Source organism: Pygocentrus nattereri, chromosome 8 (genome assembly GCF_015220715.1).
Source record: "Pygocentrus nattereri isolate fPygNat1 chromosome 8, fPygNat1.pri, whole genome shotgun sequence".
Lineage (NCBI taxonomy): Eukaryota > Metazoa > Chordata > Actinopteri > Characiformes > Serrasalmidae > Pygocentrus > Pygocentrus nattereri.
The window spans coordinates 18104194-18131722 of record NC_051218.1 but is presented as its reverse complement, the minus strand read 5'-3'; the positions used below and the strand labels follow the sequence as shown (position 1 = coordinate 18131722).

The window sequence follows — 27529 nt, the reverse complement described above, 5'->3', positions numbered from 1 at the left end:
GTCATCCAGCCCTGTTAAATAATGCAGCTTTCCAAATGCCTCTTGCCACTCATTAGCTGTGACACAGGCAGCAAACCCCTCATCACCAAACATCCACTTAGTGTCAAACACTGCCCTGTGTTTACTTATTTACTTATTTACCTCTTAAGGTTTTTATTTACACACATCTTGCCTTCTCTTGCCCTCATCTCATCCTGAAAATACCACTCTAAACCTACAAGCCTTGTGTCTGTCTGTCTGTAAAATATATTATCTAGGTGCAATAAGCAACCATTACTTAGGGGAATAACTTTATACACAGTGCTGTGCAAAAGTCAGACACCAGCTTTCACTTCTTTAACTTTCAATCAAAACATCCATTAAGTATATTCCATTCATTTTCAGGAGATCTTTCTGAGGAGATGTGGGTCTGAAAGGATGTCTAGCTGTCAAGAAGCCATTACTGAGAAAAGGAAATAGACATAAAAGAAGGAAATTTACAAATTAAGCAAAAAGCTGCTGGTGTTCCTAGAATAATGTCCTGGCCACACCAGAGCCCAGACCAACATCAGTGAATATGTTAAGAATTATTTGGAATCTGAGAAGCAGAAAATGCAACCAACTTATCTTTGGAGGTGTATAAATATGTCCCTGCAGAATTCTTTAAAAGACTGAAAGCATAATATCATGATAAATAATGATGTATTTAGGTATTAAGGCTTCTGTGTAATTTTCTGTTAAATATTTGAAGGGTTTGAAGAGCTCCAAAACATATTATGGACCACTTTAAAGAATTTTCTTCATTATATACAGTCATGGCCGAAAGTGTTGGCACCCCTGAATTTTTTCCAGAAAATGAAGTATTTCTCCCCGAAAATTATTGCAATTACACAGTTTTGTTATACACATGTTTATTTCCTTTGTGTGTATTGGAACAACACAAAAAACAGAGGAAAAAAGGCAAATTTGACATAATTTAAAACAAAACTCCAAAAATGGGCCGGACAAAATTATTGGCACCCTCAACTTAATATTTGGTTGCACACCCTTCGGAAAAAATAACAAATCAATCGCTTCCCATAACCATCAACAAGCTTCTTACACCTCTCAACTGGAATTTTGGACCACTCTTCTTTTGCAAACTGCTCCGAGTCTCTCATATTTGAAGGGTGCCTTCTCCCAACAGCAATTTTAAGATCTCTCCACAGGTGTTCAATGGGATTTAGATCCGAACTCATTGCTGGCTACTGTAGAACTCTCCAGCGCTTTGTTTCCATCCATTTCTGGGTGCTTTTGGAAGTATGTTTGGGGTCATTGTCCTGCTGGAAAACCCATGACCTAGGACGCAAACCCAGCTTTGACACTGGGCCCTACAATTCGACCCAACTTATCACAGGTGAGTTTGAATGAGCATCACATACTTGAAACAAAGTTGTTTACCCTCAATTCTGAAAAGGTGCCAATAATTTTGTCCGGCCCATTTTTGGAGTTTTGTGTGAAATTATGAGAAATAAAATTCTCTATTAGTAGCTGTTAAATTATTTTTCCACCACTAGTAATTAATTCAGCATTAGTCCACTTTTACATGATCATTTTTAAAGCCCACTTTATCCAATAAAATTAATCAAGCTGTTTTCTTTTGTGCCTTTAAGACTAATAATATGTAAATGACCTTTGTTCTGATTGGCTGCCTTGTATCATGCCTCATTTAAAAAGCACATCAGGCTGAAATACTCCTTATATACTCATTATGGGTGAGGCTACACTGCTGTAAGCTGAATAGGTGGATATAGGCAAATGATTAGCTCAGTCTAGTTCAGTTCAAACAATTCATAGTTCAGTTTAAATAGACTTTAAATGGACTGTATGGGCTTAGAAATAAACAGTATATTTTGAAATTTTAAAAGTGCATTCTACATTAAACTTTTTTTATCCCAATAAATTGGGAAAAATGTGGTTTTGTATGATATGGGCTCTGTAAGCACAAGCTTTCAGATCAGCATGTTTTTAACATACATTCTATTAGGGGTGCCAGACTTTGGACTGGTACTGTATATGTGTGCACATGAGTTGATGTTGTGAGGACTGTAAGGCTCTAACAGGAGAACATCTGTTCCCTTACCTCATCTCACAGCCTGCACATCTCCCCATTCCACCTTATCACATACAGCACTTTTCCGTTCAATGCCCTCTTTCGGCAAAGCGGTGGCTGCCCAGAGCCAAACCAATCCACAATCCACAGCCGCGGCGTCCTAAATACCCAAACAAAGGTCTCTGAAATGTTTTCTAATTACAGCGGCTGCGGTTTGTACACCGTACCCAGAATTCAATCTGTGCTCCATGTGGGGAGGAAGACGGCCCATAAATCTTTGCTGAGCTGCGGGCTCCTGCGTTCTGATTGGCTCCCGTTAGGATAACAAATTGGCCTTGGTGTGCAGCTGAGAATGTAAATGTGCCCCACACAGATACCTTGGCAACCACTGATGAAGTCTGAGACAGTGAGAGAAGGAGAGGGAAAGAGAGAGAGAGAGAGAGAGAGAGAGAGAGAGAGAGAGAGAGAGAGAGAGAGCACTAGAAAGGTTTTTTTTTTTTTTTTACAGCCTCTCCTCCCCAGCCAATGCTGAGGGCACCTGAACAATTAAAATGCTAAAGAAGGGCGTCAGATAATTACCAGAATGTGAAGAAGTGGCAAAGTGCAAAGTGCATTCATTCCATTTCTCTCTCTCTCTCTCTCTCGCCCCTATTAAAAAGATCTTTTCATAAACAAATATCTGTACCAAAAGCACTACACCCAGATTAACTCAAGTGGTGTCATTACATTACAAATTAAAATCATGTCAGTGGGACATATGCTATGTGTAGAGCTGATTATAATGTTAAAAAGTTTGAAATCACATTATTAGTTGTTAATCAATTATAACATAACAAATAATAAATAATAATGAAATAATAAATAATACATTTTAATTTTAGAACTGTTCATCATCAAAATGTCTTGGGTTTTAAATCTTACTGCAACATTTAAAACCTATTGTTTGAAACACTAGAATTTTTGTCAAAATTTTGGAATCAATGTTTTCAATACTATAAACCAATTTTCTTGCATGTAAATGTATAAAATTATTCTAATATGTTCGTCCTGTTCAGCTTCACATGTGTCAAATAATTATCAAAATTAAGATCAAGAACTTTTAGAATGTTTAATTTTAGGGTGATATACAGAGCAATAGAATATAAATAATAAAAAGTATATCCAGAATTCATATTTCAAAAATGAAGATAAAATCTCAAGGTGGATAACTTAACAACATTAATGGAAACAGATTATTATGCTATATTAATTATCATTTAAGAACTTTTTGCTCACAGAATTAGTGCAATATTGAATATACTGAGTAATTATTATGTATAAAATAATAAAAATTGGTAATATAGGAAGGGATTTCAGTCTAATGTATCATGTAACAAAAATTATTGAAAAAAAAGTGATTTCAAACATTTGCAGCTCAAATAATTGCACTGAGACGACTGTGTAATAACTGTGAATGGTCAGCTAGTTTCACTGTCAAAGTATAGTTAAAATGTATTATTAATATAAACAAATAGATTGATCATGTAGAACATTATGTCAAAACTTTTCATTTAACATCATTTGAAAACTCTCAGCATCTTGTGTGAACATTTCAAACTGACCAACAGAAATGTTATTACAACAAAGACCATTTATCCTAAAATGGAGAGAACGTGACAGAAGGTACTAGCAAAACATGTACCTGAATTGCAGAGAGACTCTACTCAGAGTGAAAAAAACACTATGGGAAGATGAACAGAAAAAGTTCCCTATATTCCATAGCACACACACAAAAATGTCATTCAGACTGTAAGCACTGCACACATCTCTGAACAGCAACTCCTATGCAATGCAAGTGAATGTATTTTTCTGCACAGGCTAAATTGCAATAGCACAACCCTCTCAGGAATCTTATATTTATGTGTATGTGTGCATGCGTGCGTGTGTGTGTCTGTGTGGGTTAGGAAGGAGGATAGTGTAGTGCGGCGTGTGCGGAGATGAGAGTGGAATTGAAACTGGCATCAGCTGGTGAAGAGGCTTCACTCGACGATTGGAAATCAGCCTTTGCCGCCCTGCATGGCCTCAGCCATCTTTAGTCATTTATGCCATTGCAAACTGATTCCACCCCTTTCCCTCCTTCTCTCCCTCACTCTCACTCTCTCCTCCAGCCCAAACAATCTCATATACATTCTCTCTTTTTCACCTTCGCATGATTCAGCGTTCCACCCCAACAACAGACACCCAATTTATCAAACAGTATCCAAAAGTAACATGTATACAGAGCACTTCAATGAAAAATTACAGGTGTCAGAGGTAACATGTTAATAGTGCAGGCATATTATGCATATTAACATCACTACTTTTTAAATGCATTTTCTTTGACCCAAACTTCAAACCATCTGTAGTAATGAAGGCTGAAGCCCAGCTGCAGCGCATCGTATGTTGCCATGACAAAATCTGCGATTGTAGGCTCTTGCTTAAATACAGCTTTTAAATGGGTAATAGCAATAAGATGGGACGCAATACCTTCAACACTTTCACACTACACCGGACGACAAAGCCAAGGATATATCACTGAGAAGCAAACTAACAAAAACAATAGCAAAGAGGAATGCTACACTTTCTTTCCAGAGCATTCATTGTGATAAGAATCCACAAGCTGTGTGAGTGTCACGATTGGCCCCTCCCAGTCTTCTGTGCTTTTGTTTACTTGTACATGTGCTTTATGTGATTTTTGATTCTTCCCTGTCCTGCCCCCTTGTTTCCAGACCCTGCCCTACCTGAGTTTACCACCTGTGTCTTGTTTGCCTGTTGTATTTAAAGCCCTGAGTTTTCCCTAGTCCCTTGCTGGTCTTTGTTTGGTATGGTATTGTTTGAAGTGTTTGGTGTTTGTTTATTTTGGCCTCTGTGGTTTGTTTATCCCTGTGTGTATTTGCGTTATGTCTGTCCCTCATTATCTCCGTGTTGGCTCCCTGACCCTGATTCTGGATTTGCCCTTAATAAATCTTGCTTATCTTACAATCAACAAAAGCTCTAACTTCTCAGTGGTGCTATAACACCTTTAGTGGTGACTAATGTTTGTTTATTTGAGCTTACGTTGTGTGTGAGCCCTAACTAATGGGTAGAATTGGATACATCGCAATTGGGGGAAAAATAAAAGAAAAATTCATGATTGTGACAGCTCTAATAGAGATACATACAATATAAAAGTAGAGAGAGAAAGCTGGGAGGAGAGAGAGACAGCAAGAGAGAGTGCACCCTTTCACATTCAGGTAACATACACTGGCACGCACACACACAAATGTACAGGATATCAGCTCATTGTGATCGAGTGACCTTTTCAATTAATCTGAGTCCCTTTTAAACCTCACCTTTCCCTCATGAAAAAAAGCCCTGACCTCCAGTTCCAAATAAACCCTTCTCCTTTAAATGTCATGTTTTTTTACTCACACCAAATAAAATGCCTGGAGAGAGCACAGCCCAGTATACACACAGCCCCTGCCCTACCGTGTTATGCCTAACTGCTTATACAAAGCACCTGCGTGAATGGGGAGAGGAGGGGGGCATCTGACCCCAAACCTCGCTCCCTCTGCTGTTCCCTCTATTCACACCGCTCCAGTGACTCTTTCCTTTTTCTTCTCTCCAAGATTCATTTAGTTTCAAAGTCTCTGAGCAGATATTGACTAAAGATGGCGATCAATTCAGAGAAAAGGAGAAAGAGAGAGGGAGAGAAAGAGAGAGGGAGAGAAAGAGAGGGGGAGGGAGAGAGCCTTTTCTTTAATAGGCCTGCAGGGAGGCTCATGGCTCTTTGGAGCTTTCCTCTCCCAGCCTATCCACTTGGCTACTGGCCGCCCAGTCTGCCTTAATGGAGACTCTCCTGGCCTTCTCTTTTGCTTTATAGAAGATGTGGGGAAGATTTGATAAATGTCCCTTTCCTGTAAAGCCAGAACCAGGCCACCAGTGAGAATGCCCCTCATCACTGCTGCTGCTGGCAATACAGAAATAAAAATAGACCTGTTAGCATTAGCTTTGGTGTCTGCGCAGTGTCTGACCCAGAGGGGAAAGAGGAAAACAGACTAGTTGGCTACCCTGGAGACTAATGCTGCATTGGACATAGCTCCGTAGTGGGGAGTCGAAGTTCGTAATTGCGTCATTTTCCACATCTGCACTTTCGGGCTGCAAAGGAGTAAAAAACACAGATGATTCCATGAAAGCAAACTGACATGAGGGAATGTTGTTAGTTAATGATATGACTGATAACTTTAATGCTCAAGGTGCATTTAACTTCATAAATAAGGCAACTTTATGGTAAGTTTTACAGTTTAACCATCTACTGTGTATGAATGTTGACTAAGCTAATGCTAATATTATTAAAAAGTAGAGAAGTGGTTATCTATTACTGTGAGCAGCCTGTTGATATGACAATTTTCTGAACTCCACTTTCTGAATAGAATTTCTTAGTTAAGAGGGTGAATCTGAGTTAAAACTTCCATTGAATACAGCATAACGGGCTAATCTGGAGGCTACCAGGTAAACCTGGAGCATACAGTGGGCTAACCTGGAGGTTACAGTGGGCTAAACAGGAGACTATAGCAGGCTAAACTGAAGAACAACAGTCTATCGTGGAAACAACCGGGCTAACCTGGAGACTAGTGGGCTAATTTAGAGACTAGCAGGATAATCTGAAAACTAGTGGGCTTACCAGGAGACCAGAAGGCAACTTTTAGACTAACAAGCTAACTTGGAGACTAGCAGGCTACAGAGAAAAAAAAGAATGCATTCTCTCTTAGGCTACATTAAACACCCTGACATTCCCAGCCGGAGCAGAGTTAGAGCTAAAGCCTCCTCAGCAAAACCACTCTTATTTGACTGAGTCAAATTAGTCTACAATTAATGGCCTTAATCACCTCGAGTGCATTCAGCCGTTTAAGACGCTGTTATTACACCGCTTTAAGAGGCCCTGGAAGCGCGGTTTCATTAGAGGCGTCTATGATTTCATTTAAATATCTGCTGTCGTCTTTCACCTCGCTGCTTGTCATCTACAGCACTGTGCAAATGGCTTAGGCCACCTAAGAAAATTGTTTTAAACAATTTTTCTGCATAGTGTGTGTGTTTTGGCTTGTTAAGACACTATGTAACAATACAATAAAAAGTACAATACAATAAAAAGTAACATGAATGCTATGTAGAAAGTTATGAATATCATGTGAGGTGTTTGGCTAGTCCCTTCCCTGATAACACCTCAGACAGTGAGTCATTGCTTTCTATTAAGGGCTTCCTAATTTAACCTAATTTAACTTAATGAAGTATTGATTAGCTAACCCAGGCACTGGACAGGCACTGGACATACACATACTGCACTTTCATGAAGAAAGGTGGAAATAATTATGCTAACAAAGACATGCCTAAGAACACAATTTATAGTATTAATACTTAACTGTACTAATTCTCATGTTGTTTTGTTTTTTTTTTGCTTTTGTCTTTCCTTCAAATACAGGGCTGTGGTGGCTGCAAGTATAATATTCTCAGATGGGCTAAGATTTCTGCACAGTACTTTACTTCTTGTAGAAGTAAAAGTCAAGGACCTCCTGTAGGATCTAAGTTCACAGGCCAGCAGAGAGGCGTGGTGGGCTGGCCGGGTGCTCTTAGCAGCACTGATTGGTCCACTGCATCATCCATGCATGACTACTCGCACCTCGGCACTTCCACCAACGTAATGAGTATTGCAGCTAATGAATTCGAATATAGTGGAAATGAGATTGTGAATTATGGGTGAGTGTGTGCGTGCATGTGTGTGTATGTGTGACAGGTGGTCCATCTGCATTGACAGAACCCCAATTAAAAAGCTGCTGAGAGAGAGGTGGCGCTTGCTGGCGGGGGAGCGGGGAGAAGGGCCAGAGTTTGGGGCTGTTCGCTGGCACAGCGAACTCGAATGGGGCGTTATGGGCAATGGAGTTGTGCCTCAGCAGATGGCAGCTAAAGCTTAGCGAGTTTGCTCTCTCACAATGCCTTAAATGAGAGAGTGCTTTGGAACACACCTGAACACATTCAATAACTTTGCAAAGTGCAAAGTCATTTTCATTTAGGGGTATATGTTTGATGCTTCATATTATTTCATATTATGCTTAACCCTTAAAAGTCTAGAACATTTGCAGTCATTTTACTGCACAAGTGAAAAATAATATGTAGTTATATAAATACACAGATACCTAATAAATTACAAACCCAACTCCCAAAAAAGTAGGGATGGTATTAAAAAAAAAAAAAAAAGGAAAAAAAATGGATTGCAATTATTGCAAATCCTGTTTGATCTGTAAAAAAAGTACAAAGAGCCCCTATCTTCCCCTAACACTGTTGTTAAATGCAAAAAAAATATTACAAAAAAGAAAACAGCACAAAGACAAGATATTTAAAGTTTCAATTAATTGACTTAATTGCTTTTGGATATATATTCTAAAGTTGATGCCTGCAGCAGAAAAGGGTGTTACATCAGTCTTCCTTTTAATAACATTCAATAATCATTTGGTAACTAAGAAATTTCTTCCCTTTCTTGCTTGATACAACACTAGTGACTCAATAGTCTGTGGTCTCCAATGATGTATATTGTGCTTCACAGCACGCCACACTTTTTCAACTTGAGACAGGTCTGGACTGCAGGCAGACCAGCCTAGCACCTGCCCTGTCTTACTCTGAAGCCATGCTGTTGTAACACATACAGAATAGGGCTTGGCATTGTCTTGCTGTAACAAGTATGGGTGTTCCAGAAAAAGAACTCATCTATATGGCAACATATGTTGGTTCAAAATATGTACGTACCCATTAGCATTAAGAGTGCATCCACAGATGTGCAAGTTGGCCCCATTGACCCTAACACATCCCCATACCGTGACAGATGCTGGATTTTGAACTTTGAGGGTTTTTTTTTCCTCTGTGACCTGGAGAACACAACATCCATTACTTCCAAAAAGAATTTGAAAGGTGGACTCGTCATGACCACAGCTCATGTTTCCACTCTGCATCAGTCCATCTCAAATGAGTTTTGACCCAGTGAAGTCAGCACCATTTCTGGGTGCTGTTGATATATGGCTTCCGCCGTTGCATAGTAGAGTATTCTCTTGCATTTACAGCAAGGATTTTCCGAGATGCATTCCTGATCCTATGGGGTTATATTCATTACAGAAGCATGACAGTTTTTAATACAGAGCCATCTGAGGTTATGGGCATTCAATATTGTATTTTGGCTTTGCCCTTTACGCACAGAAATTGGACTCTCTTGGTCTTTTAATATTGTTATGGACTGAAGATGGTGAAGTCTAAATCCTTGATGAGAAACGTTCTGAAATTGTTAAACTATTTACTCAAACAGTTTTTACAAAGTAACGAAGCATTCTTGCTTACAAACTACTGTGCCTTTTGAGAATGCACCATTTATACCCAATATGATATCAAAAATAGATCAAAATTAATGCTCATTCCATGAATTTGCCCCGTCCCAACTTTTTTTTTTTTTTTGGAATGAGTTGCAGGCATCAAATACAGAATTGGTTTTGTACATTTGCATTCTGTTTACATTCTCTCTCAACAGGTTTGAGTCTGCATTTCCAATTTTCTCCATTCCTTTTAATGTTAGCAAATGACTTCAAAAAGAATGGAGAAACCATGGCAAAAACATTTTTTGTTCACTCAACAATCACTTTCCATCAAATGAAACTAATCTCCTCTATCACTTCAAATGTGGCATCACTTAAAAGCTCAGAATCTGCACTTTTGATAGAATTTCTGTGCTGTAATTCAAGGTATATAAGCCATGGGGGGCTTAATTTAGTTCTGTTTAGTTTGAAAACATTAGAAAACCCAGGTAGATGATATTTTGATTTCTCTAGAAGAAGACATGGTGAAGCTATAGACATATTTCAAAAGGACAGAAAAAAATATTAAACATTTATAGCAGAACAGCTAATGAGAATCTTTGAACTCATCTTTTAAATCTGAAAGAGGTTAACATCTGTTACATCAGGAGAACAGCAATGTACACTGCCGCACTGCCCTGCAAATATAAATGAGACTTTTGCATTGTGATCTGGAACAGCTCTCATGTCTCCTAGACAATGAAGCATGTAATCCAGGGCAGCATTATTGATTACTTCATAAGTTAAACTGAGTTTTAATCCCCAGTTGCTATACAAAGCGTGCCAAAACTCCTGAAAATATCAGCACTGAACTCTCTATTTCTGAGTTGTTATAACAAATCCAAAATCCAAAGACCACAAAATTACTTTTTCCTGCACACTCAAAGCTGGAATTAATTGTTCCAAACATTACATCAGGTTTCTCATCTTATCTTCAAAATACCATCCAGACTGCATCTTATAACACCAACAAATGTTTCATCTTTGTCATAAGAAAAACTCATATAGGTGCAATATTTTCACATGATAGAGATGATATATGATAAAGATAATAAAGATATATATGATTATAGTTCCACAATTCTAGACTGTAGGCCATCTATTTCTCTGCATACTTTTTTAGGCCTTATTTCGCCCTATTCTTCAATGGTCAAAGCAGGTATTATGTGGGTGGTGCATCATTCTCAGCATGTGGTGGTGGTGTGTTAATGTGTGTTGCGCTGGTACAAGTGGATCAGTGCTGCTGGAATTTTAAATACTGTATCCACTTACTGTCTACTCTATGAGACAATTGTACTTTGATGGCTCATCTTGTATATGTAAAATCAGAGACAATAGCTCATTTGTTACTCCACAGTCATCAGCAGTCACAGGACGCTGCCCACAGGACGCCGCTGGCTGGATATTTTTGGTTGGTGGACTATTCTCAGTCCAGCAGTGACACTGAGGTGTTTAACCCCTTAAATAGCCAGGGCTCCCCGGCAGGCCCAAAGTTTTATTATACACTTCATTAAACTAAAAACAGCATCAGCCAATTGCATGTTGCACTGCGGTCCCTGTAGTTACTGAATAATAAGCCTTATTATGTAATAAATCTAGTATGTAAAGTACGTAAAACTCTAGCAGCACTGTCGTGTCTGATCTGCTCACCCCAGCGCAACACACGCTAACACAAAACCACCACGTCAGTGTCAATGCAGTGCTGAGAATGATCCAACACCCAAATAATACCTGTTCTGTGATGGTCCTGTAGGGGTCCTGATCATTAAAGAACAAGGGGAAAGAGGCTAACAAAGTATGTAGAAACAGATTAAGTGCATAAAATGGACAATACGTGTAGATATAAACAGATGTACTTAATGAAGTGGCCAGTCAGTGTATCTTGCTAGGCAGTGCTAATGAAGTTAAGGTAATAATTTAATATATTAGCAGATTATTCTTACTCTATATTTGAAACTCTCTCTGGGTATTAGCCCAAAGGTATTTTATTCCTTTGCACAGACTAGGCTGTTATGAGGGGAAAGGACTCCGATTCATGCACAATGACAACTTTGGCTATACCGCTGCAAATAATGACAGGGTTAAAGCAAGCGTCACTCAAACTGAACGGAGAGTTAAGGCTAGAGAGCAAATCCAGCAGAGGATACTGGCAAGCAGTGTGTGACTGTGTGTGTCTGCACACACACTACTGCGAGTGTCCCTACGCTGCTCACAAGCCTGCCACTATCCACCACCATACACAGAGAGCCAGGCAGTCCCACTGTATTCATGTCTGAGCTGTGGCTGGCACTAGTGACATACAGTACAGCCTATCAGGCCTGCTTTAATTAGCCGCCAGTCAGGCACCTGCAGTTTCTACAGGCCTGAGACCTGTCCTCCTGAATTAAACATACCGTCCCTGCCTCATGAATACTGCATGCAGCGCATGTGCACCTCTCTGATCCACAACCAGAGGAGGTGACCCTCTCCCCAGCAAGAGAACCATAACAAAGGTGTGTGTGTGTGTGTGTGTGTGAGAGAGAGAGAGAGAGAGAGAGAGAGAGAGAAAGAGAGAGAGAGAGAAAATAGTAAGAAAGCAAGGGAGATACAGTATATAGTGCAAACGGTAAAGAAACAGAGAAAGTAAGAGAGAAAACAAATGAGAAAGAGAACAAGTGCAGTAGACAGAGGGAGAGAGATGTGTGTGTGTGTTTGTGTGTGTGTGATCTGCATGTGTGTAGTTTATGTATAATATTTAGATTATTTATACAACCCACAAAGTGCACACAGCCTGCAAACTGGAGCTTGCATATGTCTACGACAGAGGTAGAAGTAGCTCTGAATGTGCAACCTTGAACTCTTCACTTACCCAATGTATAAACAATATGCAAAACATAGGACTCAGTCAAAAAAAATATCTGACAACCAAGAAATCTTAAGACAACCAACATAAACATCGGTAAGATGACAGTTATATCAGATCTGGGTCGAGTATGTATTGTTTTTGAATGACCACTTTTGTCATGCAGTGTTTTCATAACTGTCATTAATCTGCTTCTCTGGGTAGAAGCATCTGACAGTATTAGGACATTCATAAAGTATAATACTGCAAATATCGTCATCGTTATATCCAGAGAAAGCCATTACTCATTTTGACTGGTCTGATATTTTCCACATAAATTGAAAGCTGATGCTCGCCGTTGAGGCCTGTGGGCATGTTACAGTGCTAGAAGCCAAAAAATCAACTCAATCTGCTTTAAAGTGAAAGTGTGGTGAAAATCAAATTTACACAATTTTCCCCTTACACTAAATGTAACTGATCAGTCAAGACATCTCTGCCATGCAAAGTTTGCTTCCTCACTTTTTTATGAGCCTACTCTAGCTAATATTCTACAAATTAGCCTAAATCATCACACACTCATCAGTGATTACCACCAGTACACATCTTTCTGACTAGAGTACATTCACTACGCACTAGATAACAGCATTTCATGAAACATACACTTGCACAGAGCATCTGATGTTTACTGTACACAAAGTTGGCCAGAACTATTGGGATTTTGTTGGATGCATTCTGATTAGCTATCTGCACATCAGAGGATATGTACTCCTATGCATGACATGAAAAAGTTACAGCAGATACTGTGTTTACCAGGTGTTTTTTTTGGTAGCACCGTTTAAAAATAGCCTGCAACTATACAAAGTGCAAAATGTGCTGTGACTGATCACTTTGCATATCAGTTAAATGGCCTTTTCCTGTCAAAGTAAGAAGCTCTTCATTACACTAAGTGGAAAAAAAGCTACCAGACTTTTTTGCTGAAGGTCATAAATCTGGTATGTGAGATGTATTTTTATTTTAGTTTTCACTAATTTAAAATCGATATCTATCCGTTACCCCTTTTTCAGAAAGCCTGATGTTTTGAGGTTTGTATAGCATGTAAAATATTTTAATAAAAGACTTCAAAAATACTAATGTTAAAATTTCTGATACAGAGAATTTGCAAACCTTTTGATATACATGCCATAATGAGGCCCAATGCACCTATAAGGGGCATTTTTGGCATAAAAGGGCAGAATTTGTCAAAAAGTCTCCATATGTTATCATTATTGATCAGGGGCCTTGACCATTTCAACAAAGATGTTCTGTTCAGATTGACCTTTGACCATTGTATAATAAGCTGTAGTCGGTGAATGAATGAAGTCAAAATACCAGAAAAGGAGTATAATGTCCGGCATAACATGTTATTGCACGTTACTAATAAGAGTGTATTGCAATGGACTGTCTACTGCTAATAAAAGTCAATATGTTTTCAATAATCACTGAGCTTCAGAGTCTTCTGATTTTTTAAAATACCAGTTACATGATGATCAAGTGAAAACCCTACGACTAGTTCACCAAAACGTAGGTTTTGCATATTATGCAAATATGCAAAAACTCTAAGCAGGTGGAGCTAAATTATCCAAATTGGAAATTAGTTTGTTTTGATCCAAGGAACCAGGAAAAAAGTACTAAAAATCTGTCACTAAAAATCTTGGTTTAGGAGATACAAGGCCAAACACATTAGGCTTAAGGTCATTAGAGCTCACATCATGTGACTGAGTAGCAGAAGCGACTGCTAACCATTGACAAAGTTTCATGTTTTGAGGAGGTTTGGTTTGGGCGATTTATTTTAGAGAACAATTGGAAGAATAACACTAACAATAAGAAGAAAAGCACTAAAACATTGACAATTGCAATAGGGTCATATGCACAGCATGCTTGAACCCTAATAAACTTGAGCTCTTATACTTTATGATCAATTGGTTTAAGTATATGTTGGTTTGAATTCAAACAATCAGGTTGCCATGTCTGGCCCAACCTGTCAAACATTACTTCAGCAATCTTATGCAAAATCAAATACATCCCTAATGTTGGACTGCAACCATACTGTTACAACGATATGACTGTTTTGACAATATTAGCCTCTGTCAAATGCTAAAAAAGGCAGATTGTGTGTACAGTACAGCGCTGACATGCACCAAGTGCTCTGGTGTTGAAGTTTCTTGTTTTGCAAAGACAATCATAAAAAGTGACCTGCATTTTTTGGTGTACTGAGATGCCGTTGTGGAGTGTATGGGTGGAGTGTTCACACATCAAAACTGACCACACTAAAGAAAAAGTTTGATTGGTCCACACCAAACAAGGTAGGAGTGAAAGTGGTTCCTGACACTGGTTTTGAAGTACTCCTGTCAGAGGTGGGTAATTCAGGTCCAGAAAGTAAAAATCCTCTACAAACCTCTGCTGCTGGTCTGACCAGAATAGCCAAGCAGTTGGAAAAAAAATTCTGGGGAGGATTATTACTTTTACTGGACCTGAATTATCTACCTCTATTCCTGGGTTGAAGTGGGCACGTTAGGACAGAGAAAACAATATGATGTGCAGAGCAGAGGTACTACAGGACAACAGTGCTACAGGCTATTACCATGTGTGTGTAAAGGTTGGAAACTGACCTGGTCTCCAGAGGCACGTTGCTGTTGAGCACCCAGCTGTCCTGCAGCTGCACTGACTCGGGTGTGGTGGGGCCGTCTCCTGGTGCGGCTGGTGGGGCATGGATGGGGTTTCGGCGGCTGCTCAGGGTGTTGCGGTTGAGAGAGTTGGCCGAGGACTGGTGGTGTGACAGTGTCTGGGCATTGTGGGGTGGTGGCAGCGGGGGCTGCAGCGTCGACTGGCTGTGGTGGTTTTGAGCTCCTGCGTAAAAACACAGAAAGAGTACAGATTAAAATATTTGTCCAAATTCTATGGGACCCAACTATTCATGTTGGGCAGGGGGACCATATTTTGGCTTTCAAAACGAAGGACACTGGGGGCACCAGGGTGGGACAGGGCAGACTGCAGAAAGCAAATGTCAACCTGGAAGCAAAGCTAAATCCTGAACAATTTTAAGCAAATTATAAATCTTGGCTGGAGCATATTTGAGATCCAAAAAGAAGATATGTTGTGGAAAAAGAGGATGCAGGGTCAACCTAATGTTGGGGTTGTTTGTGTTCTGACACATCCAGCGTTTTCAGGCGCAGGATAACTTTAGATTAATGTCTTGGTTCCGTACAGTCCACCTTTGGCCTGCATTTAACATTGCATTAGTTGAATCGAAACCTCATTTTGGGTGGTTAAAATTAAATTCTATTAATTATGGTTTTATTTATCAATGATCTGATTATGGCTGTCTTTGTTTGATACAAGAAAACTCAACCCTTTAAATCTTCTCTCCGGGTCCACACTTTAGATTCTCACTCTTATGACGACATAACTTCCATATAAGTTTCATGGAAGGTTCTGAATAATTCATAGGGATTATTGAATAATAAGTTTTAAGATTCATAACTGAATAATAAGCCTATATAAGCCTAATAAGTTCAAGATAACCACAGGCACAGCCATTAGAAATGTGGAGACCCTGTTGAGAGTGACTGCATGCAGACAGAATTTTGTGAGGACTCATTCAGACGATTCAAAACTTAGTGCTGTGGGGTGGGTCAGGTCAAACTTGGACATAATCTTCTCAGTCTGCATTCGTGCCTGGATCTCCCCATTAAAGCTCTAAAACAGAGCCGCTTCAATGTACGCAGATCTTTATGCATTATCGAGTTAGTGCAAGGGGGTAAAAATAGCACCGGCATTTGCCATGATTGATAGAGGGAATATTCAGAACTGTTTTTTTCCCTCAGCTTGAGGCATCACAGGGAGGATAAAATGCAATCAGAAAGGCAAGGCTAAAACAGAGTGGGGAATCGGTGCAGACAGGATACTGCTGTTGTTGCTGGTTTGCAGTTTAGCATCTGCCAAGATGCACTCTTCTTCATGTGGTGTTCTTCTGAAAAAAGGTGTGACACTAGGCCTGTTAAGACACTCATTAGAGGGGAAGGACTTTTTTTCCTGCTCTTAAGCTGTGTTAATGTTGCTGGATGCAGCTTATGCATACTTTATGAGCCATCACTAATTGACATGATTGTTTGCTTGGGTGCAAGCCTTAATGTGCAATGGGACTGTGTCTGCGTGTGTGTGTCTGCAGGTAAAAGCTCCTCTTAACTGTGATATCACAACATGGCAATCCTCTGTGCAGTGGCTGAATGTAGCTGTGGGTTGGTTCCCCTCTTCAGGGTGTCAATGTGAGTGGCACTCCACAGTGGCAGGGAATTGTGGAGAATGTAATTTCAGGCTGCAGAGAAAACAAGCAAACTCGTTCTCATGTTACATTTATTTCCTCTGGCTGGTGAAAGGGGAAAAACAGAAGACAGGGAGAGAGAGAAAGAGAGAGAGGGAGAGAGAGAGAGAGGGGATTTACAGCTCCACACTTTGCTGTAATGATGGACATTTCCCCCGAAACACAACACAATACAATAAAGATGAACCTCATAGTCCATATCTCTTCTACTTACAAACACGCATTACAGCATTCACCATCTCTCTCTCTCTCTCCTAGTACATCTCTCTCTAGCTCCTATTGTCTGTCTCACTCCATCTCTTGCTCAGGCTTGTCTCTCCCGTGTTCTCTGTCTCTTTCTCTCTCATACTTTATCTCTCTCTTGTGTGCTTGCTCCATCTTTCACTTTTTCTCTGTCTCTCTTCTGTCACCCCCACTATTCTCTCTTGCCATCTCTTGACTCATGCTCTATCTCTCTGTCTCTTGCACACTTCCTGTCTTTTTCACCTTTTTTCTCTCTCTCATCTCTTTCTATCCTTTTTCTCCTCTATCTTGCTACCTGTCTCCCTCTCTTGCTCCCTCTATATCTCTCTTTCTGGCTCACTCCTTTTGATTTCTCTCTCTGTCCCCATCTCTCTTCCTCCCTCTCTCTCCAATTCCTTATTTTTCTCCTCTACTTATCTGCAGCTTGTTGATGTGTGACAGTAGCTCACAGAGGGTGGTCTCTGCTGACTGATCCTGTGTGTCGCAGGCACATTCTTTTCAGCACCCACAATCTGAACAGGTGGAGATGTGAGAAAAGTGAGCGTGATTCAAGCCCTCATACATCCTCACACCTCCAAAATTCATGGCAGCACTCCGTGCAGCAATGCGCTCCAGAAAAGCATGGTTTTCCTGCACTGTAAATGCAAATCTTTAGGTTTTAAAAGACTTTAAAATCACTATTTAAATGCTTTGGTTGTTCACTTAGTTCTACATTTCAGAAACCTAAATGAGTGTTCTCTTCTTTAAAACCAGTGTTTAACTCTACATGTTCTCTTATTAGATACCAATGTTTAGTTGATGTTGCAGTTAAGCTGAAGCAACAAACACGGAGATCTGTTGTGCTCCACAAAAGCTTACAGTGGACATTTGACAGAGAAGGCAACTAAAAGTGGACGTAAGAAATGCATTACCACTTACTTCCCAGAAAGTCTACATCAGAAAATAGGATTATGGGTTTAATTTTGAACAACATAATTAATACACATAATTGGGTACTCAAGAACCTAAATAGGCTGGCCTTTGGCAATGCAATGACATTAATTTCCTGTTTGCTTTGGGAAAAAAGTGAGAGACACTGCAAGCTTTTATTTATAGATTTTTTTTTCTTTTTTTGGCAGAGATTTTAGAGCTTTTTTGTGCTTGCCTTCAATTTGTCTGTGTTTTCTTCACTCTAAAGGTCCAAATCCATATCACTAAAGAGACTTTAAAGACAAAGGTGTCTCCAGTTCTCCTCCTTTTAATGCAAGACAATGACTAGGACTGCAAACGAAAAAAAAGTGTGTTCATGTGTGCATGAGTGAGTGAGATAGTGAGTGAGAAAAAGTGATAGGAGAAAGAAAGGAAAGTAAATGGGTATTATACTCATTAAAGAATTTTCAGACAGGCCCAAGACAAGAAAAGCCCAACCACAGCCAACGAATTATAATAATACCAAAATAAGGATAAACAAACATAAAGGGGTATAAATCATACCAAATAGAAAGTGAGAGAGAGAGAGAGAGAGAGAGAGAGAGAGAGAGTGTGTGTGTATGTGTGTGTGTGTGTGTGTGTGTGCGCGCAGCGGATCAGAGCTAAATTGTAGCGGTCAGGGTGTGTAACATGGTTCTGAGAGCTGCATTAGTAAAGGAGTGGTAGAACGGGATCAGACTGTGAATTAGCCCAAAGCCCATTCACTTTTCCACACTGACAGCTCAGAACCATCCGGACCCCTGATGCACAATGACACTGGGGCTCTTTATCTGCCTGAATAAGGTTTGATATATTTTTGGCCTTTTTTCTCTTCTAAACGTACCATTTTTGACCAATTTCAACTGAGATGTTTTGGTGCTTTGGGTTTATACTGTTTTCAATACCAATTTGGTCACAGATACATGAATCAAATTATTAATAAATGTTAATAAATAGATCTTAACTTCACAGGTTTCAGTGATGATTCTAAAATAACTGCGAAAGCTGTACAACTTTGAGAATGAAGTTAAAATGAAATGAACATTAAGAATGCCTTGTATTAAAAAAACAGAGGTGATAAAATATGAAGCAGATACAGTAATTTAATAAGAAATTACCATATATTATATAACAGTTCTTCTTAAAATATCTTTATATTGTATATTATTCAACAGTTAAATCCACATCTATGGTGTATTGTTTAATAAAAAAAAAACAAATTCTACATACAATATATAACATAAAACCTGTAGTGTACATGCAGGATAGAGGTGGTATTTGGACAATGTGGGGGACTGAAATGACTTGTTTCGAATGCTGCGGGTGGTTAATGTGCTCCAGTGGTTTGGCCTCTTCTCGGTGATCAGCACTTGGTGAGCTGAGAGGAAAAGTCTGGCCACTGGAGCAGACAGCCATGACCGCATGCCTCTCAGTCTCATCCAGCTCAGTCCAGCACAGCTCTAATAGGTTCACACAAAGAGAAGGCTAGCGTGGAGCACAAACACACAAATTCAAACAAGGCCTTTAGGCAAATCTATACAGTATATACACAAACAAGATCTCTCTCACACACAGACACACTCTATCTCTCTCTCTCTTAGGGCTGTTATTAGATGTCCTTGTGAAGGTGTCTAACAGCAAGAGCATTTCGTCAGCAGCCTGCACCAGAAATAGGGCCAGACATCATTAACGTGTGTATGCGGCCAGCTAGTCTGTGCTTAAGTCTATGTATGGCTTGTCTCCAGGAGGAAGACGAATACACCCTGTCCGCTGAAGCCATGTTCCCAGTGGTGGGGTTGTAGTGGAAATGCTTGTCAGCATACTTCTATAATGGTGAAGCTGGTGGAAGTGGCCTGATTGTGGGGGCCAGGTGCAGGCAAAAGGAGAGCAAGGTGCAGCTGCTTCTCATGAAGGAGGAGAGGAGAAGAGGTGAGAGGAGAGAGGGATGAGGCCTGACCCAACATCTGTCAGTGCATGCTTAAAACATGCACATCAGGGCCTGGGTGTTACACTGTCGCTGTCGTAACGAAACCTTGTTTCCCTGAACACAGATGGCAACAAGTAAAAGACAATGCCCAATTTCAGTAAAGAAATATGAACATAATGAACAATCTAATGCTGATGGGAATGCACAAAGCCAAATGCACTTTGTTAATCAGACCCAATAGATATGAACATGTTTTTTTCCTGATTTAAAGAGGCTGAAATTCTAAAAAAAATATAATATAGGCTAACACAGTATAATATTTGATATTCATATTTAAGTATACAATTTCATATTCTAGTAGTTTTAGTTAAACAGTACTTTATGGACAGATTTGACTGTCAGTTCTCAATTGTTAGAAACTCCAGTTAAGAAGTTTTAACTGATATAAATATTGTACCAGGACTTATCCAGAATTCTTTGAGGTTTTGTTTTCTGTTAGATACTTCTTTTGTCTATTTATCATTTGTTCTCTTCATAAAAACTATAACTATTATACTCATATTAGTGTAACATCCAAGACCATAGGATTCAAGTCTGAGTGAAGATCAAGACTTTGTAGTAGTTGAGTCCAAGTCAAGGCTGAGACCAGGAGGGGCGAGAAAGAGACAAGGCTAAAACCAGATCCAGATTTTTTCAGAATATAAAAATGAAAAGAAAAAAAAAGAGCGGGCAAAAAACTGCAATTCATTTTTGATTGTACATTCAACTGTACAATCATGTTCATTCATTATACACAATATTTGTTAAGCTTAAATTTTATAATATATCTTGCAAATCTAAAATCAAATAATACAGAGCCCAAAAATATTATTATTATATTACAGTCTTTGCATTGTCACCTTTGGAAATAAATTATGGTGAGGTTTTTCTCTGCCCCACTTAACTTCCACTGAATTTAAACTTTCTTTTTAAATATACTCTTGTGCAACAGTGGGTGACTTTTATTGGTTTCCCAGTGGCACAACCAACTAAGGCTTCCTCCTATTATCACCAGGAGATCGTAAGATTAAATCCTTCCAATATTCCAACCAAAAAAGTTGCTAAAAGGCACATTATCAATGATTGTTTTGCTTAAACTGAAACAAAAAAGAAGATCATCAATGTAAGCCAGTGGTTCCCAAATTCAGGCGTTGCAACACCATGTTCTGCACACTTTTATGCTTTCCCTATTCCAAACGCACCTGACCCACCACATGAGTAGCTTATTAACTAGGAAACAAGTAGAATCAAGTAACGTAGATGAGGTGGAAAAGACTCAAAAATGTGCACAGTGTGAGGACTGGGATTGGGAAACATTGGCCAATTTGTCAGCCTTAGAGTACTTCATATGAGATGAAACTAGTTCCTACATCAACTGCAAGTTGCGTAAGAATGCTAAAATGCAAACCAAATACTTCTGCTATACATATAATGATATAGCATCAACCACTCTACTTCTTATTTTAATAACCAGCAAACTAGTGAAAATGAACAGCCTTATAACCCCTAATGCTCCACTCACGCTATACACAGCCTTTCACTCTGGCACCAGGCTTGTAGAAGGAGGGCAGAGTTCAACAAAGTGCCTCTTCAAACAGGGACTCAAGACATACTCACATGGGCAAAACCAGCAGACCCTTCATTAACCCACTATAGATGTAGTAGATGATGCCTTTACTTTTTCTCTCGCTGCTGCCACGATCGCATTCAGAAATATGTTCCGCTTTTTTTTCTGACACAGACTAATTAGAGCCCTCGCTGTTCTAAATTTCACTGAGATTTCTTTTCCGAATACACCCATTATGTGCTGCTTAATTTAAACTCATGCAGTGGCTCGTTCACATCACCGGCCCCAAGCAGTGAGTGTAATACACATCGTTAAAATGATGAAGTGCATTTATTTTCCTGATTCTTCAGAAACGCACCGCCGTGCACGCAGAACCTTTAGTCGATGCTTTCAGGGATAGCAGCAGAGACAAATCTTCTGTTTTCTTAAGCTAGAGGGAAAGAATGAGCAACGCAGGCAAAAAAGAGTGAAGGGAGGGAGAGAGAGAGAGAGAGAGAGAGAGACAGAGAGAGGCCTCAGTGTATCCCATCAGCCCTTTCAAGACTGTTGAAAAAGTTGTTTTCATATTCATGAAGAAGCATTCTTCATATGCAATCTCTGCACGCATCATCAGCTTTCACTGTGCAAGTGGCTGAGTGTGAAATGGCTGTGTAGTCACTCTCAGAGTGTGTGTGTGTGTGTGTGTGTGTTTGTGTATATAAAGTCTGACACCAGCAGCATACAGATAACTCTCTGTCCTTCTTCACCTCCCCTGCCTCTTGGGTGGAAAGACCACCTCACGCAGCTTCCCATTTTCATTTACATGATGGTTAATTTGTGTCCGTGCAATGTAGATTTCAAGGACGATTTTGTTAAATTAACACAATGACATTTCCTCCAATAGACCTTCTATATTTTGTGTTAAGAATATAGATTTTAAGCTCTGTTACTTTATCAATTGTTTTTCTATCATTTTGCTAGACTGAAAAAAAACAGGCCACCGGCTCAAGGACATGACAGAAGCACAATAGTAAGACAGAGATATTGACAGTGCTGCAATATAAGACCTAAATCCTCAATCCCCACCTGGGAATGAAGCTGTTAGTAAGGCGGTGCCCCGTGTGAGGAGCCCTTAACCGATAAGCCACATCTGATCCCAAATGCCACCTGCTCGAATCGCTGACTGATGACAACACCTTTATTCCTGAGAGATATTTCAACAGGACAAAAAGCACTGTATGAGGGCGGTTAGCCTCTGGGAAGAAGCAGACACCCAGAATGCACTACTGTTTACACCATTCAACTGTAATGTGAGGATACATTGGGCTGCTGTTGAATCTGCACAGCAATTTTATAACCTTTTTTTTCTTTCTTTTTTTTTTTTACAATTCCTGATGCACTTACACAAAGAAGCCATTCCACTTTCTAGCTACCACTTATTCAGACAATGAATAACTCAATCATACCATAAACATACTTGAGAAATTTGGGAAATGGGGCAATGTTTGAAGAGAAGGACCCAAAGGGAAAAGAACAGGCTACAGTCGCAGTCAGATGGAAAGATTTGCCTGGTGGAAAAGCTTGTTTACTTGAATGGGAAAGGACAGGAGGCTGATTTCACTTGGTGTCAAGATCACCCACTGAAACTTTAACTAAGTTGATTTGCAAGACTTGGAAGCATGCTAGTAAAACACAAGACAGTAGGCTGTTGTCTCGTCTTTCTGAAAAAATGAACTGTTCCTTAATCAACCTAATTTTGCAGCTGCAAAAAAAGAAAAAGGAAAACAAAAACATTAGCCACCTAGTTAACGGTAGCTGTTTATGGAACTACTACATTTCGTCCAAAAACATCACATCAGCACAACCTATAATAACCTAGTTTTGTGTGATCTGGTAGTTTAGTCTGACCACAGCTTAAGCTTAGACAGCAGATGCCAGTAGCCTGATATTTGTAGTTACAAAAATACCTTCTCTTTCTCTCTCTCTTTCACTCTTATTCTCTTCATCCGTCTGCGGTCATACAGTGATGACGGAATGACTGAGACGTGGGGCATCATGGGACACTTGGCCGACCGACACAAATGAAAACAAATAGCCAGGCGTTAGCGTCCAAAAAACTGGAGAAACAATAGGGGTAAAAGCATAAATGTCAATTTGGGATGATAAAGGATCCAATCTAACAGTAATGGGGAGAAGCCCCTCGACAGCGGGCGCTAATAGAGACTGCGATTTCAGCAGGCCTCCGTCTGCTTCACAATAAATGAAAGAGCGTAATTAGAAAACAGCCATAGAGAGCATCCTCTTCTCCGCCACTCTCTTCGTCTCTGATAACAAGGTGTTTTTTTCAGCATGGGGGAAAGAGTAGAACTCATGTACGGGATGGCCTGGTTTGGTCCCTTGTGAGTCATCAGCCTTTGCCACAGTAAAACACACTGTAATGGATTAGACCATGCATTGCGATGGTGGTATGTCACAATATGATCAGTGCTATCCATGGATCAGTGGCATTGATCTGAATTTTGGATTCAGTGATCAGATCAGCTGGCTCAGTTGAACAATAAGGGTCAGCTCTTCCGCCTTCTAAATGGCCCTTCAATCAGGTGTATTATCAGTTTTTTAGAGCTGAATCAATCATTTGTCTTTGTTACAAAAATGAGTCACATAAATGCTAAACTTTGATACTATTTGGAAAAGCTACTGAATGCATCTTTGTTTTTGGTGAGACTGCTCTCTGGGAGACCCCTATGAATGTATTGTGTCAAAAAAAAAAAAAAAAAAAAAAAATATATATATATATATATATATATATATATATATATATATATATATATATATATATATACATATATTTGATTTCTTGGAAAAAAAAACATTACAACTATAATTTTTGACTGTCTGAAGCTGCCTCCTTGTCTCTGCTTGGTCACATTCTCACAGATACAATGAGTAGAACTGACAGGTGAAGAAGCAGTAGTATCATGTTTATCATGCTTTACTGCATCAGAGAACAATGACGGAGTTTAAGGATGGCTGCCACCAAACACACTGGTTGGATGCAGCTTGGCATTAAATAGCACTTTACAGCATCCTTTATGCATGTATGCACGAGCTTGTAAGTATTTATGGAAGAAAATGTTTGCATCTGTCAACACACAATTGGAAGCATGGACCATGGAGTGTAAATTTGAACTGGTGGGCATCATGCTGAGATGGAGAGTGTGTTAACATGACCACGCTGCTCAGTGTGCAATGCATCAGCTGAACACTAAAAGCCTCCTAGGTGCATTACGAGTATGTATGTGTCTGTGTGTGCCAGCTTCATGGATAAAAGCAAAGTGAAGTACCTCAAAGTTTGACAGTGATATAGAATACATGAAGTGTATTGTAACAGGCAATCCAGGTGGTCAGCACCAGGTCAGCACTCTGTTCTCTCTCTTCCTCCTTCATTCTTTCTTAGGCATGTTCAACCAATAAGTGTGTTTTTATTACGCACACGAGCATAAATGAATACGTGGACACAAAAGTACAAAACTACTCTCTGCTATGCACAAACTGATCAGTGACACTGGTTAGGTTGCTTTTTAATTTGGAAAAGAAAACAGAGCACAATGACTTTGACACCCTCATGCAGGAGCTGGCACTGTAAGAGGTTTTGCCCATAGCTTGGATGACTAAGTTTTAAGCTCATTCTGAGTCATGCTTACAAAATCTGTGACAAAACAGAGGGCAAACCGATTCTTTTACTGTTTGCGAAATGTTCCAGCTGTTGGGACACAGCTGATCTATCATGTAGGTTGTCACCAAGCTAACACCAGAGACAGTGATTTCATTTGAAATTCATGCCGCATTATAAGATAATCAAAAAGAGAGTAAAAAAAATGTTTTCCTTCTGACAGTAATTCTGTCTGAATCATCAGTTCAACTGAATTTACTGACATCCAAATAAAACACACTGATAAACTTTGCTTGGTGCATAAAAGCCCTAAAAGTGTTGTAATAATGCAGTATAAATCTTCTTGTTTTAAATTTCAATCTAAAACTCTGCTTGTATGCTGCAATTTGCCATTCGGCTGAATAGGAGTTTTGCCATTGTTCTGTAAAGCTTATCCAACCTCGCAATGTTAGCTACGAAAGAATGTGTGGGTGAAGCACAGATAAGTCAGTCCAAGATAGCTTTACTGTGATTACTACATCAAGCACAATGGTGTCAAATCACAGCTAAATTTAACTTTCTATTAACTACGAAAAGCGTGATCACTGAGTATATAACAACAGAATAATGACTCACTGTCTCACTCTTGTATCTCTCTCTCTCTCTCTCTCTCTCTCTCTCTCTCAGATGCATATGCAGTGTGTGTGTGTGTGTGTGTGTGTGTGTGTGTGAGCAGGAGTGGAGGACGTTAAGTCTTCACCACCCTGCATTAATCTCTCGGAGATGCTCCGAAAGGCTTGTGGCAGCAGTAGCAGCAGGCAGAGTTCTCTCTGGGCTCGCGCTCACTAAACTGTTTATTGACATTTTCTGCGGTTCAACAGCAGCGTCACGGGCACAGGACTAGAAAAGATGCCCACTCAGCAGCCAGCGGCAGGATTTCTCTCTCTCTCTTTATATTTTTTTATCATTCTTTCTCTCTCCCCCTTTTTTCCTCTCTTTAACCCCCCTTTCCCTTCACTCTCTCTAGCTAACTCACTCATGCCTTCCCCACTCTTTCTTTTTCTCCCCTTTATCTTCTCGCTATATGCATCTCTGTGCACTCTCTTTCTATATCCTTTCTCTTTTGCTCGCTTTCTCTCTTTCTTTCCCCTGTTCTCATTCACTCACTCCCTCAATCACTCTCTTCTCCATCTCTCCTTGAATCTCTCATTGTCCCATTTCGTCTTCCTCTCTCTCTTTATTTCTCTCCCATCATTTGTCTTTCTATCCCTTTTCTCTGTATTTCCTCTTCTCTCTCTCTAGCTTGGTCACTCATGTCTTTCCTACTGTTTCTCCCCCCTTCTTTTTCCCCTGTATGCATCTCTCTCTGTACTCTTTTTCTATCACTTTTTTCTTTTGCTCTTTTTCTAGGTCTTTCTCACTTTCTCTCATTTTCTCAGATTTCTTCTCCATCTCTCCTTGTATCTCTCTCTCTCTCTAACTGCCTATCTCTCTGGTCTCTGACCCCTTCTTTGTCTCTCTCCCCCTCTCTTTCTTTCTCTCTGCTTGCTCTTCCATCTCCCCTTTGCATCTTCCTGCCTCTCTCACTCTCTCTCATTTGTTCTTTATCTTAAACACTTTCTAACAACTGCAGCCACAGACAAATAAGCAAATGCATTCTGCAGTCTCCCTCTCCCTTTCTCTATATCTCTCTCTCTATAAGAAGCCTCTTTGAAATTGTTGAGGGACACAGAGGCCCGCTTGCAAGGTGTGTCCCCTTGATCTCTCTATTTCTCTGAGAGATTTAATTAAAACTCCGGGCTGCCGCGGTGATGGCAGCGAGGAAAGCGACAACGGGACGGCTGCTGGGCTGGACTGAATATTCCACACAGCCAGCATCTGCCCAGCCTGTTCATCTGTTCTAATGAGCAATAATAGCCTGTCTAAGAGAAAGAGAGTCCTCAAAATCAGCCTATAAATAAACAGTCTTTTCAAACAACCACTCCATTGTTCGCCCACACATGTAAACAAACACACACACACACACACACACACACACACACACACACACACACACACACACACACAAAGATATATTTACAAAAAGGGGACATCACTACATGTAACACAGATGTAAGAACCCAAATAATGACATCACCAGCACTTGGAAATAGAATAAGATTAGCTTTTAAAGGGGGTGTGAAATGGAAACTGCTGGTGAGGATACGATTTCACAAAAACAATAATCAGTATAAACACCGGTAGCACTATTAAGCAGGCTTGATTTCCCTGGCAGGCGTGTGTTACAGCGCAGGCAGCTAAAAATAGGCTACACTCCCCATTTATAATGAATGGTCAGAGACACTCGCACCAGCTCACTGTCTCTCTACCCCTCTCTCTCTCTCTCTCTCTCTCTCTCTCTCTCTCTCTCTGACTATGCTTTCCAGGAGCACTTGTCAGGACGTTTCTGAAAAGGACTGTGCTCCATAGCAGTAGACAGCTGAATGCAGGCAGTCGTCTTCAGCCTATGGAGTGTCTCTGCTCATCTCAGGACA

General features: G+C 39.9%; 1 protein-coding gene across 3 annotated transcripts in view; it reads right to left on the bottom strand.

Annotated features, from left to right (window-relative positions):
* tenm2 (teneurin transmembrane protein 2) overlaps positions 1–27529 on the bottom strand; it is a 384812-nt gene that overhangs the window by 99604 nt on the left and 257679 nt on the right. For all 3 annotated transcript variants that reach the window (XM_037540529.1, XM_037540530.1, XM_037540531.1), the window contains one exon: positions 14929–15166. In XM_037540529.1, the coding sequence (XP_037396426.1) occupies positions 14929–15166 (238 nt within the window). The remainder of the gene's footprint in view (positions 1–14928; positions 15167–27529) is intronic.